The sequence below is a fragment of the Aythya fuligula genome, chromosome 2 (genome assembly GCF_009819795.1).
Source record: "Aythya fuligula isolate bAytFul2 chromosome 2, bAytFul2.pri, whole genome shotgun sequence".
Lineage (NCBI taxonomy): Eukaryota > Metazoa > Chordata > Aves > Anseriformes > Anatidae > Aythya > Aythya fuligula.
In genome coordinates, this window is record NC_045560.1 from 136093387 (window position 1) to 136110821 (window position 17435).

A 17435-nucleotide genomic window follows, 5' to 3' on the forward strand; every position below is an offset into this window, starting at 1 on the left:
ACAGCCAGGCAGGCTGTCTTCAGCTGTCTTCTATCTGCTGGTGTCTATTCCCACTACTTATTAGATTCTGCTCCCTCTTCTGGCCAGCAACATAATAAAAGAAATCATTTCCCCTTTTCAAATATGATTTTGAGCATGGGGAGTTGAGAAATGGAAAAGAAAATTCATATTACTTTGGCAGGACAAAGAGATCTGAGCTACACATCCACTGAGTTACCATATTTGGATTTCTCTGTAACAAAGGCTTTCAGTATTTGTGGTAAAAGCTGAAAAAATAGTTACTGGTATTTTTTGTTCAGCTTGCTGGTTAGCACTTGGGGGGAGAGAGGGGCAGGGGCAGAGAGGGAAGACCATCTGTCAGCTCTGTTGTATCCTTTCACTTCTCCTCCTCAGCATTGTACAAAAGAATATTGCAGAACTAAAAAAGGAAATGGAGAGAGATCCCGTCTTTAGGAAGAGCAGACTTGCCAAAATGGGCTCAGACGTTACATTAGCTATAGCATCCAAAGGACGTGCTCAACAAGGCCAGCATTTCCACTCTTGCAGCAAATGAAGTCCAAAAGGTTTGTCTCCAAAGCAGATACTGCAGATTCTGACTATTTAGGTTGTTTGTTTGTTTGTTTTTTCAGGTCTTCTCATTCCCTTAGGAGATAAAAAATCAGAGACATTTGGTAAAAGAGCTTTCAAACCTTTTCTGGCCATCTGAGGCATCTCCTAAAAACTGGTTAATGTAGAAGGTACAAAGGGCTCTGCAGTGCACATCCAACACAGCAAAATCTTCACTGTTGCTTCTTAAGGATTTCTTTTGTGGAGAGCTTTCCTAGGCTTCCCCCAGCTGGATTTTGTCTGACCAAACTCCCCAAAAGCACACCTGAGGTGCACCAGAAAGGAGAGCTCAGTGACACTGCAGCTTCCTACGAAGCGTGCCATGTACAGGCTTGCAATATAAGCAATATCAGGCTTCATGCTGAAAGGAATCTGCATGAAAAACAGTTTTAGCCAATGCATGGTCTTTACACCTGATGCACTTGTGCTCCCCAATCAGTGAAATCAAGAGGTGAGTCGTTCAGCCTTCAATCTCTTTGCTATCTGTGAATTTTGTAAAATCTCGGCTTTTTACATTGTGTTCATTTCCAGTTTACGGCACCTGATGTGTCTTGACTACCTTTGCCCAGAGAGTGTGTTCCAGCCTGTTGGGTTGTGGATTTTCTGTGTCATTTTTCCATTGCTTTTCTCCATAATGAGGGCAAGAGCTGATGACTACTAGACCAGGGAGATGGGAGCAGCCACCAAAGTCCACACCAGCCAGAATGGCACTTTAAATCCAGCTTTAAAACCATATTTTTTTTTTTAAAGCTGCTATCCCCATATCTACTATTAGTCACAAACTCAAAGCACTAGCAAATGCTAAAGAGAAATATTCCTCTGGAAGTTGTATTGACACTAAGGCTGGACTCTTCTGCAGGTCTCTCAGCTGCTGCTGTTCAGATGCCTGGGCCCAGTCCTGCAGCCCTTTGTTCAAGCCCCAGTCCAAGCAGGAGGTTTGCCAGAGAAAAGCGTGCGAGATCAGATCTAGTGATCTGGTAGCAATTCCACTTTATATGAAAGGAACCTTGTTTTCAAACACATTCCACAGTTGCCGCAAGGTGAGCAGCTCTTGCAGCTCTCAGGCATGTAAGATGAGGCTTTTTTGGGGGTGTTTTGTTTTGTGATGGGGTCTCAGACCCCCCGGGCTGCCTGCACTCGAGAGCACCCCGTCCTCTGCACACATTGCCATGAGAGAGGACGGGACTTCTCTTACTGAAACAACTACTCAGTGAATAGTTCTTCATTATCTACGAGATAACCAGGAAAGATTTAATAAATATATTACCCATTGCATCAAAAAATAAATATCATTTATAAAACATTCATTATCTTTTGCTCATCATCATAATACAGTGTATATACACGTGCCCAGTACAGATGAGATTTACAAACGGTTGCCTGAATTTTTCCCACTTCATGCATTCTCCCCCTTACAGTACCGTAAATCACCGCATCAAATGCATAAAATCATAATGCAGCTTCTTGCAAATTTCTGCCACCAGCACATACCAAAGATCTCGTGAGATTACAAAAAGTCTTCGAATAGGAAGAATGGCTTTAGGTAAGTCTTAAAGTGGCACTTGCTCCAACTCGGCTCTGCAGCATTTTAGCACTGGAGCCAGCATTTGAGAGCTCAGATCTGCTTAACCAAATAATAGAACATATAAAAGCAAGCTGACTTTTTGGAAAAAAAAAAGTTTAATAATACAGTAATAGTTGTAGTATCGTCCAGTAAAGGTGTATTGTAAAAATGTTCTGAATATTAATTTACCTCAGATAACTTTAGAGTTGTAAATACTTGCATTATAGTGAGGTAGACAGTAAAAAAAAAAAAAAAAAAAAAAAAAGTTTCTTTTCTCCGTTATTAGCACAGAATTAAAATCTTGTAATAATATTTTAAGGAAATGATAATGTTAAGTAAGAATGAAATATTTGATTAATGCTTAATTCTGTACAACTCAAATATAAACTTTTAAAAATATTAGAAATTATAACATTTCGAGTGCATATAATGTTTTGTACATTAAAAAAAAAAAAAAAAGAGAAATGACTGTTGTTCATCTCCATTTTGCACTTTTCAGTCTGTTTAAATAAACGAATATTTACAACTTTTATATGAACAACAGTGCATCCCAGGCAAAATGTGCATTTTAAATTATTGCTCCTGGTCGAGTCTTTTTACTAGCATTTTATATTATTATTCTCTTCTCTCTCTTTTTTTATTTTTTTTTTTTCCATTTTCCACCAATTTGTAGCTCTGCGACGCCGGAGAAGCTAAGGACTCCGGCCATCAGTGGGGGAAAGCCTGAACCTACAAAGAGTTGCATCAGGAAAAGGGCTCGGCACGCCTCCAAGTGCACTTTCCTCGGGTGAAGCTGAGCCCAGAGGTGGGAAGGGACCAGCAAGCGGACACAAATGCCTTTTCCAGCGCCACACTCGCGTGTAATACTGCTGCAGGTTGCCAGAGCCCCCGAGCTGGGGCTGCCCAGGGATCTGGAGCTGCCCAGGGATCCGTCCCCGCCTCGCTGCACTTGGTCGTGAAATCCGAGGGAGTTTTCCTTTCCCCTTCACCCCGCTTGTGCTTTCTGTAACACTTCGCTCTTTTCACAGTTTTTTTTTTTTTTTTTTCATTGCTGTCTTAAAATATAACCTAACTGGTAATTACAATCTTGAGCAATTCTTTTTTTTTTTTTTTTTTCTTTTTTTTTTTTTTTCTTTGTCCGCGCGGGGGAGGGAGAAGGGGGGGGGGAGGCTATTTGCGGCCGGTAATCTTGCAGGAATGTGAAAGAGAGAGGGCAGAAATGAAATCGCCCTTTTCAGAGGAACTTCAGAGACGGGGCTCGGTCCGCTCCCTCTCCCTCCCCCGGTTGTTTTTTGTTTTTGTTTGTGTGTGTGTGTGTTTGTTGTTGATTTTTCTTTTTTTTTTTTTTTTTTTGTACTTGGAGAATTGCCTTCACCTTCGGAGGGAGGGGAGATGGCCAGATAAAGCCCGGGGCGGGGGGGGAGCAGGGGAAGGGAGACCCGGCGAGGCGCTAGGAGGAGGAGGAGGAGGAGAGGAGGAAGAGAGGAGGAGGAGGAGGAGGAGAGGATGAAGAGGAGAGGAGGAGGAGGTGAGGAGGGGAGGAGGAAGAAGAGGAGGAGGAAGGGAATAGGAGGAGGAGGAGGAGGAGGAAGGGAATAGGAGGAGGAAGGAAAGAGGGGGACCATCGTCCCCCCCGCGGCTCCCGGCTCCCCGCCGCCCCCCTCCTCGCCCTTCCTCGCTCTTCATCCGACGTCTTCCTCGCCCTCCGCCGCCCGGCGCAGCCCCGGCCTCCTCGGCCGCTACCTGCAGCCGCACGACTCGACCACCATGTCCTCGTACTGCTTGTACACCACGTTGTTGCCCGCGTCGATGTAGAGGATGCTGATGGGAGTCAATTTGGTGGGCACGCAGCAGCTGGGCGGCGTGGAGCCGGGGTCCATGGAGTTCATCAGGGTCTGGATGATGGCGTGGTTGGTGGGCTCCAGGTGGGAGCGCAGCGGGAAGTCGCACACCCCCTCGCAGTGGTACGCCTCGTACTCCAGGGGGGCGATGATCCAGTCGTCCCAGCCCAGCTCCTTGAAGTTGACGTGCAGGGGCTTCTTGCTGCAGCGCAGCCTCGCCTTCTTGCCGTGCCTTTTGCCGTGCCGGCTGGCCGAGGCGGTGCGGCGCTGACGGGGCGGCCGGCGGCCGGCGGGGGGCTGCTGAGGAGGAGGAGGAGGAGGAGGAGGTGGGGGAGCCCCCAGCTCTGCCCGCAGCTCCCCGAGGAGGCTCCGCCGCCGGGAGCGGGTGAAGACCACCAGCAGGGCCCTCTCCTGAGGGGGTCTCGTCCCCCTGCCGAAGCCCAGCCCGCGTAGGTCCAGCCAGCGGCGGGGCGGGGGGGAGCCGCGGCCGGGCGAGGCGCGGAGCTCCAGGCAGAGCTGCCGTCGGGGCCGCTCCCCCCGCAGGCCCTGGCGCACGTCGAAAACCTCCCAGCCTCCGGGCCCAGCCTCCAGGCTGCGGGAGCCCAGGGGCAGCGGGGAGAGGCAGGGGAAGAGCTGCAGGACGGGGGCGGCCGGAGGGGGCGGAGGGGGCGGCGGGCGGCCGCGGGGGGGGCGGCGGAACAGGCGCAGCTCGGCCCCCACCAGCTCCTCCTTGTCCGAGAGGGTGGACACGTCGAAGAGGTACTTCTGGCGCCTCAGGGGAGCCGGGGAGAGGTCGTCTGCAAGGGGGAGAAAAGAGGATTAAAAGGGAGTGCTCGGGGTGGGGGAGATGAGGGGGGTACGGGGAGGGGGAGGGAGGGAGGGTGGGGAGCCCCAAAACCACCCCGGGGGGACCCCTGGGTCTGAGATGGGGTCAAGGGGCAGAGGGAAGGATGGGGATGGGGATGGGGATGGGGATGGGGATGGGGATGGGGATGGGGGATGGGGATGGGGATGGGGATGGGGATGGGGATGGGGATGGGGATGGGGATGGGGATGGGGATGGGAAGGGAAGGGAAGGGAAGGGAAGGGAAGGAAGGGAAGGGAAGGGAAGGGAAGGGAAGGGAAGGGAAGGGAAGGGAAGGGAAGGGAAGGGAAGGGAAGGGAAGGGAAGGGAAGGGAAGGGAAGGGAAGGGAAGGGAAGGGAAGGGAAGGTGAAGGGAAGGGAAGGGAAGGGAAGGGAAGGGAAGGGAAGGGAAGGGAAGGGAAGCAACCAGACAGGAGATCCCATTCCCACACCAGAGGCAGCACATGGCAGCCCCTACTCTACTCAGGCATGGCCTTGGCCCATCAGCCCAGCCAGCATCCACAGTGTGCTTGTATACATATGTCCACATGTACATATGCACATATATACTTATATGTTCTTCTTCAAGAGAAAAAAAAAAAATAGACTTCTTTTTTGACACATGGGTGTACAAAATGCAGCACGGAAAGCAAACCAGATTCCCCTGAGCTGCTTTCCAATAAAATGTTTACAACCCAGCAAATACAAAAATTCCCAAAGCCCCCGGGTTTCCCCAGAAGCTAGTAAAGCTTGTGTATATTTCAATAGTAAAAGTGTCAGTGGAGCCTCTGTTCAGCAGCCCCTCGCTGCTTTTCCAAGCTCAGCCTGCTCCAGAGGCCGAAAGGGAGCCTAAAGAAATATACAGCCCCTGTTATTTATTGATACCAAAGGTCATCGCTATTCCTAATCAGTGTATTTCACAACCTCGGCTCTACTTGACAGGTCTGGGGGAACCTCCTGGGGGGGCAGGAGGGACAACGGGATGATTTATGGAAACCAAGACCCTTCAGGCATGCCACAGCGATGTAAAAATGAGTGCGGCTCAGCACGCAGGCCAGCAGCGCGGATTTACGCACCGGAGCTGCGTCTTCCCCCAGCCACCGAGAGGGAAGAGATGGAGTGTGGGGGCTCCGGTGGGGACGGTGGGGAAGAAACCTGCCCCAGTGGCTGCCCTGGGGAGAGGGAGCCCTGTCGGGGAGGTCCCGGGGGGAGACTGTAAGAAATAACCCCCCGAAAGATGGGGATGCCCCAGGTGATCATTACATCCCCTCTATAGATCCGAAAATGAAATAAAATAAATAAAAACAGCCCTGGGGAGCGGCGCAGAGGGGGGTCAGCCAGAAGGGGGTGTGCACCCCGAGGGCACGACCCTCTCCTCGTCCTCCCCCCAAGCCCCTCTCCTCCTCCCCCTCGCCTGTCGCCCCCCCAGCGCTGCCTGCGCGCACACGGCCGGGGCACCTGGTGGGCGCAGCGGGGGCTCCTGGCATCGCCGGGCTGCGGCGAAGCTTTTCGCCTCCCCCCCACTTCTCCAGCGACCCCCAGGGAAGCAGAGAAGCCCCTTAACCCTGCCCTCACCCCCGGGGTTAGGATGCGGCCCCCTTACCTCTGCCCTCACCCCCCAGCTTTAGGACTGGCCACAGCTCCACCTCTGCCGGGGTGTTGGGGGGGGGGCAGGTTTGGTTCCCGAGGGAGATGCTCGCCCTCTTTGTTACTCCCCTTTCGGTATGGGGTGGAGGGGGGAGCAGGGGGCTGCTTCCAGCCCCATGTCCCTCCGGAGCCAAATCTCCTCCCCCAGCCCTTTCCCGGGGGAGGGCACAGGTGGCAGCGCGGCGCGGCCCCGCCGGGGGTGTGGGTTAGGCAGCAGGGAAAAGGGGGGACAAATTCCCCTCGGGTCCCTGTTTCTGGGGTTATGAAGGCTCTGCAGACCCTTTTTGGGGGACCAAGGCGGGGAACCAGCTCCTCTCTGCGGCTCCCAGAGTTTTCCCCGGGGGGGTGGCCGTGCAAAACGCGCTTTCCACCAGCATCCTCCCAAGCCGCAGCGCAGCCTGGAGGGTTGGGGCGCTCCGGTGGCCCGTCGTGTGGCCCGGTACGATGGGGACAAGGCCACCGGGAGCAGGAAGGTGGCCCCGGGCGAGCGGGGCTGCGAGCCGGGCTCCGGCAGCAGCAGCTCGGCGGTGGAAAAGCCCCGCTGGTTGCGGCGGTCCCGGCTCTTTTGTCAGCGAGGGGCAGGGATCCCGGCTATTTTAAATAAGCGGCTTCGGATCCGATCAGATAAACGCTATTTATTCGCTCTCGTAACCTAATAATTCCAGATGAATACATAATCCTAACCCGGGACTGGCTCGCTCCCAGTGCGGTCGAGAGGGTGGGAAAAAAAAATAAATAAAAAAAAAATCAGAGGAGAAGAAAATAATAAGAAGAAAAAAAAAAATCAGGGAGAGAAAGCGGCACCTCGGGAGCCTCCAGGAGCAGGGCAGGGGTGGCTCTGCTTTGGGGACCTTTGTTCCAGCACACAGGACGAGGGAGACGCGGGGACACCCGGGCTGTCCCCATCCCTTTGTGCGTCCCGGGACTCGACATCTCCGGGTTTCCTCCAAACCAGAGAAGGATTTGGGGTGAACCCCGTGGTTTCCACCACCCTGCTCAAAGCTCTGCCTTTTTCTCGGGCCAGCTGAGGCCGTCCCTATTGTTATTCCCGTTCCTGAATTATTTGGAGAGAGCCGGGCAGGGGGAAGCACACATCGCTGCAAACGCCCCGAGGGGACGTGTTTATGCTCGCAGCGTTAATTTAGACGAATGTTAGCTGCGTAAGGAGCATTAGCCTTATTTCCACTCGCCGTTGTTTATTTTTGCAGGCCAAGATAAAATATTGGGGGCGGGCGGGGGGGAGAGGGAAGGGAGCAGACTACGCCGGATTTAAGCGTGTGCCACCGGCGGGGGACGGAGCAGAGCCCTCCCCAAAGCTTTGGGACGGGGACAGGGGCAGGGATAGGGGCAAGGACAGGGGCAGGGACACGGGCAGGGGTCGGGGGGGCTGTGCCGAGCCCCCTGCCCGCCCCTTCCCCGGCTTCTCCCCTCTTCGCGGTGCCGGCGTCTCCGTCATCCCCGCAGCGAAACCCCTTTTGGGGCCGCGACGTTTCCTTTAATTCCCCGTGGGAAGCACCTCGGGCTTCCCAGCCCCTCTTTGTCGCAGGCAGCCCGGCCTTTGAGGCGAGCCGGGGGTTAAGGAAGGCTACGCCGAGTTTCCCTTTTCATGGCAGATCAGGTACCGGGCTGCCGGCCAACTCATCAGGGCTCGGATCTGAACTTTACATCACTGCAAATTATACCCAAAACCGCATTCGAGAAGAATTTCCCCCGCTTCCCTAATTCTCTTTCGAGCCGTATTTAAACTCGCAAACCAAAAGCACATTTGCCGTTTTCAAAGACCCCTCGCAGCCGCTCGCTCGAAATTAAAGCCCGTGTAATTGGGACGGGCTGCCCCTTGCCTGTGGAGTCGCAACGCTGACAGGTATTTGCTTTCGGAGCCCTGCGAACAAGGGGCTGCGTCTCCATGTGTGGTATTTCCCCTGCTCTCAATTCCCCGGCTCTGAGCGTGTTTCCTTTTTTTTTTTTTTTTTTTTTTTTTTTTTTTTTTTTTTATATTACACCGGCTTGAGGAGATCGAAACGTTTCGTTCGCCTGGCTGGCGAGTAACAGGGGAAAGACGGACGAATTCCTCGGGTGAGTTCCTAAACCTGCCCAAAGCCGAGCAAACCAACGTGGGGGGGCTGTTTCCAGCCCCAAAACTCGGCGGGGAGGCACACGGCTGCAACCTACCTTCCATCCCCGGCTCGCAGCATCCGTGCCGGGAAGGTTGCCCCGGCATGGGCAGCGGCAGCCCCAATCCCCGGCTCGGTTTCGCCGCTTCCCAGCAGCCGGTCCCGGTCCCCGAGAGCTCCGGGAGGGGCTCCGGAGGGCTCCGGGGAGGGCTCCGGGGGGCTCCGAGCTCCGGGTCCACCCGCCCCGCCGCGGGAGATGCGCTGGGGAGGAGAGGGGCTTCCCCGGGGGGGCTCTGCCTGCCGTAAGAGACACCAACACCCCCCCGTTTGCCACCGTTTCGCCCCCCGAAATATTTCGATCGAGGAGAAATCACGGCGTCTCCCTGCCCCTCCCGGCTTCGTTCGCGTCGCCGGAACGGGACCGAATATCCCCGGGGCTCGGAGCTAAGAAAAGCAGCGAGGGGACGCTTCGGAGGATTATTTCTGGGCGATAGAGCTGGAAGAGCCGGGATTCAGGGAAGGAACAAAAAAAAAAAATCCAAACAATATCCAGATCTGCCCACAACTAGCAAGGGCTGAAACGTCCCCTCTCGCTCGGAAACCACATTTCAGGCACACAACGAGTCCGGATCGCAGCCTGCCGCGAAATCTCCGGCGCAAGGGAACGAGCATTTCTCCGACCAGCTGCTTTTTTTCTCCAGGACTGCGGAGGGAGGAGGAGAAGGAGGACGGCGAGGCTGCGGGCTGGGGGCTCAGCCGCTGCCCGGGCTTGGCCCGGGGCTGCCCCGGGTTTTCTCGCCTCCGGGTTCCCGGTTAGGGTCAGCCCGGCCCTGGCCACTGGAAATTGAAAAGCCCCAAAGCGGAGAGCTCGATCCCACCGTCCTCAAAAAAAAAAAAAAAATAAAATAAAATAAAAAAAAAATAAAATAAAATCATAATAATCGTCATAATCATCATCATCATCATCATCATCATAAAAGGGACCTCCTAGCAAGCCCTGCAGCGGGATTTCTGGATTAAAAAATAATAATAATAAAATAAAATAAAAATCGGTTGTAGGATGGGGTTCGAAATGGGCATCTCGACACGCTCGAACCCCCCCTTTCCCTTCTCCGAGCGACCCCGCACTGCTACCTGTGCCGCGGGCGCTGCGCGTCCCCGCTCCGCCTCTGCCCGAGGAGGATTCCCAAAAGGAAACGAACGCAAACTAAGGAAAAAAAAAAAATGAAAAAAAAATCATCGAAAAAAATATATTTTTCACCGAATTTGCCCCGGTAACGGCTTTAGAGCTCGCCCCTCGCCCGGGCGCACGGCTGGGCTTGGAAGCGGCTGCTCGCTGCCTCGCTGCGGCCGTCTGGTGTGCATTAGTGTTTTTATAAGGGGCTCAAACAAATCGAATACAAGGTCACCAAATAATTAACAGTTGCGAATTCCCTCCTTCCCCATTAAAATACTTCCCCGCTTATATTTCATTTTCCTTCTGCCAACGACAACACTGCCTGGGCAAAAGGCGCTGCGCGGATTGCACTGCGGCGCAGCTCTCGGTCCGCCCAGAAACCCGCTGTTTTGCATCAACATGTTGCACCAGAGGAACTCCGAGAGGGATTTACGCTCTCTCCTTCTGCCCTGCGAACAGGCGGACCACCTCCAGCCCCTGCCCGGGGGCTCCCCCCATCCTCCTCGCCCCCCTCGCTACCCTAAAGGCAGCGCACCCCAAGCCCATCCGATGGAGCCGGCGGAGGAAAAAGGGAGGAAAAAAGGAGACGAGCTCCCGTTGCCGTCCCCCCGTCCCTGCCGGGCGAAAATCCCGCTGCTCCGGGAGCCTTTCGGCCCCAAAAAGGGGGAGGCGAGACGAAACCCCGGCAGCCACCCCCCCACCACCCGCGGGTGCCGCTTCTCCAGGGACACCCCGTTGAAAATCGCGCATCCCTCGCACGATTTGCTTTTCGGTTTGTTCCGAGCCGTGCCGCCGTTCGTGCTCCTTGTGGCTTTGCTTGTTTAGGGCTGCCTTCTCCAGCTCCCTCCGCTCTCCTCTTTTTTTTCTCCCCCCCCCCCCTCTTTTTTTTTTTTTCCTGCCTGGTGGAGCCCTTGCAGCTCCTAATTGTCCTGCCTTGCCGTGGAGCGCCAATGCTGGGGGTCCTGAGGCCAGCGAGAGCACCATCTGCGTTTTAATGAGTTACTTCATGTGCCAACAGTAATTTTCCTACATTCAGCTAGGTCCTGTCTGATCTTGCGACCGTAACAAGGGGGAGCGAGTGGGGGGCGGGAGGGGGTGGAGAAGGGGGAATCGCAAATCCTCTCCCCCCCCCCCATCCCTTTTTGCACTCTATCGCTGGGGAAAAAAAAAAAAAAAGCATATATATATGTATGTATATATGGCAGTGGTGCGGCTCTCGAGCTAGCCTGAAAGGGATCCTATTAGCTCCAGGGGGAAGGAAAGAAAGAAGCCGAGAGCAGGGTGCGATGGCTGGGGCCGGGCAGGGCCGTCCCAGGGTGCGAACCCCATCGGGGAGCGATGCTGTGAGGCCAAAACCGCCCCCCCTATTCGGCTGCATCCCCCCCAAATCCTGCCCGCAAGGTAGGGCCACGGCCGTAGGTAAAGCGCAGCCCGTCTAATTGGGTCCATTTGGGCGGCTAGATTGTCTGCAAATGAATCGACAGCAAGTTTTTCCCCCAACCACCACCCCCTCTGCTTTCCCCCAGCAAAGGCTGCTCATCAGCAGCACCACCGCAGCTCGCCAATTAAGCGGGCTAGGAGCCCACGGGGAGGTGGGCAGCAAACCAGCTCCCACTTCAGAGGAACGGAAGCTTCTCTTGAAGTTTTTTTGGTGATGTGCCATTGGCTGGTCCACTTCATTACGGGAGACTAGACAATATTTGATATGTTATGACATGAACACTCAATTAGATCACTGAGTTGAAATACTCCAATCAGTGGCTTGATGCTAAGCAACCCTCTGAAGGTCCAGCAGAAGGTCACAGCCTGTGACACATCAAATCAAAATCAATGGGGGAAAAGTGAGGCTTTCCCTTAATCAAACCGGGACTTCTGTTAGCAAATCACTTCCCCCGGAGTACAATCTCCCATGCAGCAAGATGAGCTAAATTTGTTAAATTAACTGTCTTTCTTCGGCTTAGCAAGAATAGGATGATCGCGAACGGGGCTTTATCTCCCCCGATTTTCCTGCGGGGGAAAAGCGGCCGAGGCCGTTCTTTTAAGGCTGAGCTTTCGAAACCCTGTGCCTGGGAAGTCCCCATCCCGCACCCCCTTTTTTTAAAGACCTTCATGGGACGAAGGCAGAAAGCAAATCCCTCCTGTCCCCTGTCCCTTGTCCCTTGTCCCCTGTCCCTAGGAGCTGTCTGGGCACCGCGGGGGCACCGACCCGCGCCCCCAGCCCCGACGGCGCCCCCGGCCCCGGCACCCAAGGGGCACCGAGGGACACCCAAGCCCCCGAGCCGGGGGGGGGGGACACACGGGGACAAGGACGGGGACAGAGCTGGCCCCTGCAGGGGGTGTAGGGAAGGAGAGGATGAAGGGTCGAAGAAGGATCCGGGTTGTTTTTGGGGCTGCTGCAGCTCCGGGGAGCCGTGGGGTTTGCGCGGTGCCGTGTTTGGTCCCCAAAATCGAGGGGTCCCGGCGAGTCCTGGGGGATCCCCGGAGGGGGCTGCGGGGTCTTCAGGATGGGGAGAAGGAAAAGACGCACGACCTTCGTTAAGAACCTCTTAATGAGTCTGTCATTAACGGCCCGCAAACTGGCATAATGCGAATTAATAAATACCTAAATAAATCAATAACTATTCGGGGGGCATTTTGAGGGAAGGGAATTTCTGTTTTCCCCTGGACCCGCACGCAACCTGTGCCCGCTGCCCTGAGTCCGAGCCATCAAAGAGCGAGGGGAAAGCAGAGCGAGGCCCCCCCCGGGGCTGCGGGTCGCGGAGGGGTCCCGGGAGCCCAGCGGCATCGCTGCTGCCTTGGGGACAGCGGGGTCAAGGCCTGGGACACGGCTGTCCCCGTCCCCTCCCCGTCCTACCTGCGCCTCTCCCTCCGAGGGGCTCCCCCCGAGGGGCGCAGCCCCTGCCCCGGGGGAGCCGAGGGCCGGGTCCGCCTCATCCACGGCCACCCCCGGGGCTGTCCCCACATCCAGGACTTTTAAAGGAAGGGGGATGCGGCCCCAAACAGGCGGCAGCCCGCGGCTGAGCCCCGCTCCGCCCGCCCCGTCGGGGCACGTCGGGGCCCGGCACTACCTGGGCTCGGGGCGGCCCCAGGCAAACGCCGCAGCCCGGCCCCGGCGCTTCCCGGGGCTCTTCCAGGTAAATCCCGATAAAGCAGGGCGGCTTTAGGCAGCAAATGTTTGCCCTCGGTCAGTTTGAACTTTCTATTTGCCTTAGAGCTGGAGCGATAAGGGAGAGAGATCTTTTCTTTGGCAGAAGGAAATAAACCAGAAGAGCTTTCTTTTTTTTTTTTTTTTTTTTTTTTTTCTTTCATTTTTTGTCAAGGTTTTATTTACACCCGTGCAGATCGGGGGCTGCTTTTTCCCTGCCCCCGAGCCGATTTGGGGACGACCACGCGCGGCTCCCCACACGCAGCTCCGCGATTCGCGCTGCGGGCCGCTTTGCTTTAAAATAAAAGCACGAGTTCCCCAAAGACACCGAGGGGGAGGAAAATAAAAAGAAGGAAAGGAAAGAAGAAGGAGAGAAAAGAAAAGCGTAACAACAAAAAAATAAAGCACGCTGCGGGGAGACGGGGGAGTACTGGGGGGGGGGGGCGGTCGGCGCTTACCTTGTCCCCTATCCACGAAACTAGTGATGGTGTTGGCGGACTTGGACGACTGGAAAAAGCTGGCGTTGATGCCCAGCTTCTCGGCGATGGAGTAGGTCCTGAAGAGGGACAGCATGTACTCGTGGGGCTCCGCCCTGGGGGGCGCCCGGCCCCCGGGCTGTCCCCCCTGCCTCTGCCGGCTCTCCCGGGGGGACCGCGGCGCCCTGCGGCCCCTGCCGCCCTTGGCGAGCTCCTCGGCGGCGGGGAGGGAGGCCGGCAGGCAGCACGGTAAATCCCAGAGGAGGCCGGCGAGCAAGGCGGCGGAGAGCAGGGCCCGGCTCGCATTCATAGCGATCGGGGCGGCGGGGCGGCGGCCCGACGTGAGGCTCCGGCGGCCCGACGTGCGGCGGGGACTGCGCGGCCGAGCGGCGCCGAGCGGGGAACTGCACCCGGGCGGGCCCGGCCCGGCTCGGCCCGCCCCGCCCCGACGCCGCCCGGACCGCCCCGCCGCCCCCGGACCGCCCCGTGGGGCGGGCTGGGTGCCCCGGCCGGCCGGCGGCGGGGGGCCGAGGAGGGGCGATGTGGGGCCAAGGGGGGCCAAGGGTGCGCGGAGGGGTCGGGGAGGGGAAGGGGAGACGCGGGAGGGGAGGGCTGATGGGGACACACGGGGGTGCGGGGCACCTGCGGGGGGTGGGGGGGGAGGTCTGAGCCAGCCCAGGGTCACGTCGTAAGTGACAGTCACAGGTAGTGGAAGGAGGTGTGGGGAGCTGGGGTCGGCCTTTTCTCACAGATAATGCCCTAGGACTAGAGGGAATGGCCTCAAGTTGTACCAGGCTGGAAATGAGGAGACATTTCTGTCAGAAGGAGCAGCCAGGCACTGGGACGGGGTGCCCAGGGAGGTGGTGGAGTCACCGTCCCTGGGGGTGCTCAAGGAGAGGTTGGACGTGGTGCTTGGGGACACGGTTCAGTGGGTGACATTGGTGGTAAGACCAGCTGATCTTGAAGGTCTCTTCCAACCCTAATGTGTCTATGGTTCTGTGCTGTCTTTCTCTTACAATTTGTCTGAGAGGAAACCACCCCAAGAGGAGGCTGGGGCCCAGGAATGGCAGCACGGGACCAGCAGCACCTGCGGGATCAGCGGGGCAGTCAGGGCAGCCCGCTCCTTGCAGGGCCCAGGTGCCTCCTGCACTGTCAGAAGGATTCACCCACCCAGGTCCACGTGGCTTTTCAGAAAATTGCGTCCCCTGTTGTAAGACTTTTCAATCCAAATGATTACATCCATCCACCTCCAGGGTTCACAGCCCTGGACAAAGAGGACAAATTTGCGCAATCCCCTCTCTCCTGCTCCCTCCTTGCTTCTTCCCAACTCTTCCTTGTTATCCTGCCTGAACCACAGCACGCAGCCACAACCCATCCTCCTCTGCCTCCCCACATTGCTCTGCCTCATGCTGAGCTCCTCTGCTCTCCTCACCATCCTCATTTCTTCCATGAGGATGGTAAGGAGGGCATTCAAACCCTACAAGACTCAGGTCCCAAGTAACCGGGGAACAAAACCACTCTGGGGCAGCCCCACTGGGCTGGTGCTGGTCCCTGCCAGCCTGCACTCTCCCAGCCAGCTCCTGGTCTTGCTCCAAGCTGTAGTTTGTGCCAGGGGCTGCCCCCAGCCAGCACTCTGGATGGGACCACATGGATGCGGGACACCCCTTATCACTTGGGTTAGAGAGGGCCAGTCCTTGGCTTGGCTTCTGTCTTGTCTTTCACTTCCCATGCCCATCCCCTGGCTTCACGTCTCCCCTTATGTTCATTCCCCTTCCCTTTAATCTGCTGCTTTCTGCTCCCCTCCCCTCAGCCCCGCTGCTCTGGTGCCTCACTTTTGTTCCTTCTGCTCCCCTTCGCCGTTCCCATCCTTTCCGCTCCATGCTGAGCATTTGGGCTATTTTTTCTGGCCGTGACCCACTTTCTGCTGGAGCCTTATCGCTACTTTTTTTGTTGTTTTGTTTCCTCCTGCCCCTTTTGTGCCCTCCTCACCCTTTCCACGCTCCTCTCTGCTATCTCCCATCAGCTGCCCAGCTCTGGTTTCTTCTCTGCCAACTTCTGCCCAACCTGAGTCCCCCGGGGCCCATTCTTTTCTGTCGTGCTGCATTTCATTGTCCTATTTTCCCTTTTCTGATATTGTTCCGCTTCCCACATCCCCTCCTTGTGGTGCCCAGCGCTGCTGCTGCTGCACGGCTGCCCTTTCCCACTCCCACCCCGCTGTTTTCCAGGGTCCCCCTGCAGCTCCCCGCGTGCCTGTTCCCTTCCTCCCTTTGTCTCTCAGTCCCTCTCTCCCCTTCCCTCTTTGTTCTCCGCTTTTTCCTCCATCGGCCTCCTCTCCTCCCGAGGGAAGGTGGTTTCATACTAATGCGGAGCTGCAAGGGTCGAGTGGTCCCCAGAGCACCCCTCACCACGCTGACTTCATTTCTACCTGCTGCTTTCGTGCTTTTTGTGCACTCTCTGAAATCGACTCGGACGGCTGCTCTCCACCCCCATTTATGTATCACGGGCTCGATTTGAAGCCCCTTGCACTCCACAGGGGTCTTTCCATGGCTTGGGTCACCTCTCGGTGCTCAGGCTGTCGTGAAACCAGCACCCCAACAACGTAAGCAGGTAGCAGAAAGAGCAGAATAACCCAACCCGTGCTGCCCCTCGGCCTGTTTATGGCAGTGTCAGGCCCCGTCCTATTGACATGACCGAAGACAATGCCATTGTTCAAGAGCATGCAGTTAATTGTCACGACAGCGAGCTAAGTGAAGGACGGAGCACAAGGAACTGAGAAGACGCGGCGTGCCACGGCCCCATTGGCGCGAGGGACTCGCAAGTCCCCAAATGCCTGGAGAAGTTTGGGGTCATTCTGGGGAGGAGAAAATTGGGAGGCTCAGGGCCCACGCACCAAGGCGGCGGCCCCGGGGCTCGCGGCTCGGCACACGGCACGATGCCGGCAGCAGCAACAATGAGAGCAGGGAAAGAAGAATATCCGCGGCCAGAAAAGAATAATAGCATTTTTATTTTTTATTTAAATGGTTTCCTTTCCGGTTTTCTCAACAATAAAAGTTGGCCGGGCTTCAGGTTATAATTGCATTATAAATATTTTGTAACAATTTTCTGTTTGATATACATTTCTCCAAGCTGAAGCAATTTGGGGAAGCTTTCTAAACCGCAGTTTTAAAGGCTGTTTCCTGAATTTCCTTGCACAAGGACACACAATTTTCACATGTTTCAAATTTCTTGCTTTCTGTCAATTTTTCTATTCTGGAAAAAAGGATCACCAGAGGCAAAATCTGAAAACAGGAGACAGCTAAAAGCAAATGTAATTTATTTTTTTTTCCCCTGAAAACTTAATAGAAATTTATCTCGTAATTATCAGTAAGGGAGCAGCTTTTGGGGGCTGGTGTGAGAGGTGGAAATTCATCCCTGCACAAGTGGTCAAGCGATGGCCTAAGCAACACTCAGTGCATCTCTATTTTGTGGGCTCTTGGAAGATCTACAAAAGGTGTGCGAGTGGCATTTGTACAGTGCTGATCAGTTTGCAGGCAGTCCCTCTTACTCTCTTTTATTGTTTTTTAATATTTTTTTTTCAGCTAGATTGTGGTTGATTTTAACACGAACGACCACATCGCATGCTTTTATTTCTGCGACCCCAAATCATCCTCTATTAGGATGACTAGCAAATAATATGGGCTTCCTCCTCCTTTACCACAAATAGCTCTTAAGGGCTGTGTTCAAATCACATAATCAGGGGGCAGGGATTCCTACGGGCATGGCAGGCAGCATAACATTTTTCTGAAACGCCCGTGTGGTCCATATGTGCTGATTTCCAGCCTTACACCAGCCCCCACACGCCGCGGCTTTGGGAACGGGACTTGTCTTCCAAAGGCCCCAGGTCTGGGGCATCAGGCTCTCGTCGCTTTCATCTACAACATATTTAGCATCTCTGCTTCCTTGCTGCAGTACTCCCGAAAATGTTGTTGTGCAGTGCCCTGTACTAGCAGGAATATTTGTTTTCGGGAGGTGGATTTTGACC

The 17435-nt window shown here is 55.4% G+C and overlaps 1 protein-coding gene across 1 annotated transcript; it reads right to left on the reverse strand.

Annotated features, from left to right (window-relative positions):
* Positions 1-3909: 3909 nt before the first annotated feature.
* GDF6 (growth differentiation factor 6) lies at positions 3910-13724 on the reverse strand. The gene is made up of 2 exons (XM_032182906.1): positions 13397-13724; positions 3910-4808 (listed from the first exon to the last, which is right to left on the reverse strand). Exons 1-2 carry the CDS (start codon positions 13722-13724, stop codon positions 3910-3912), a joined length of 1227 nt encoding a protein of 408 aa, XP_032038797.1.
* Positions 13725-17435: the final 3711 nt, after the last annotated feature.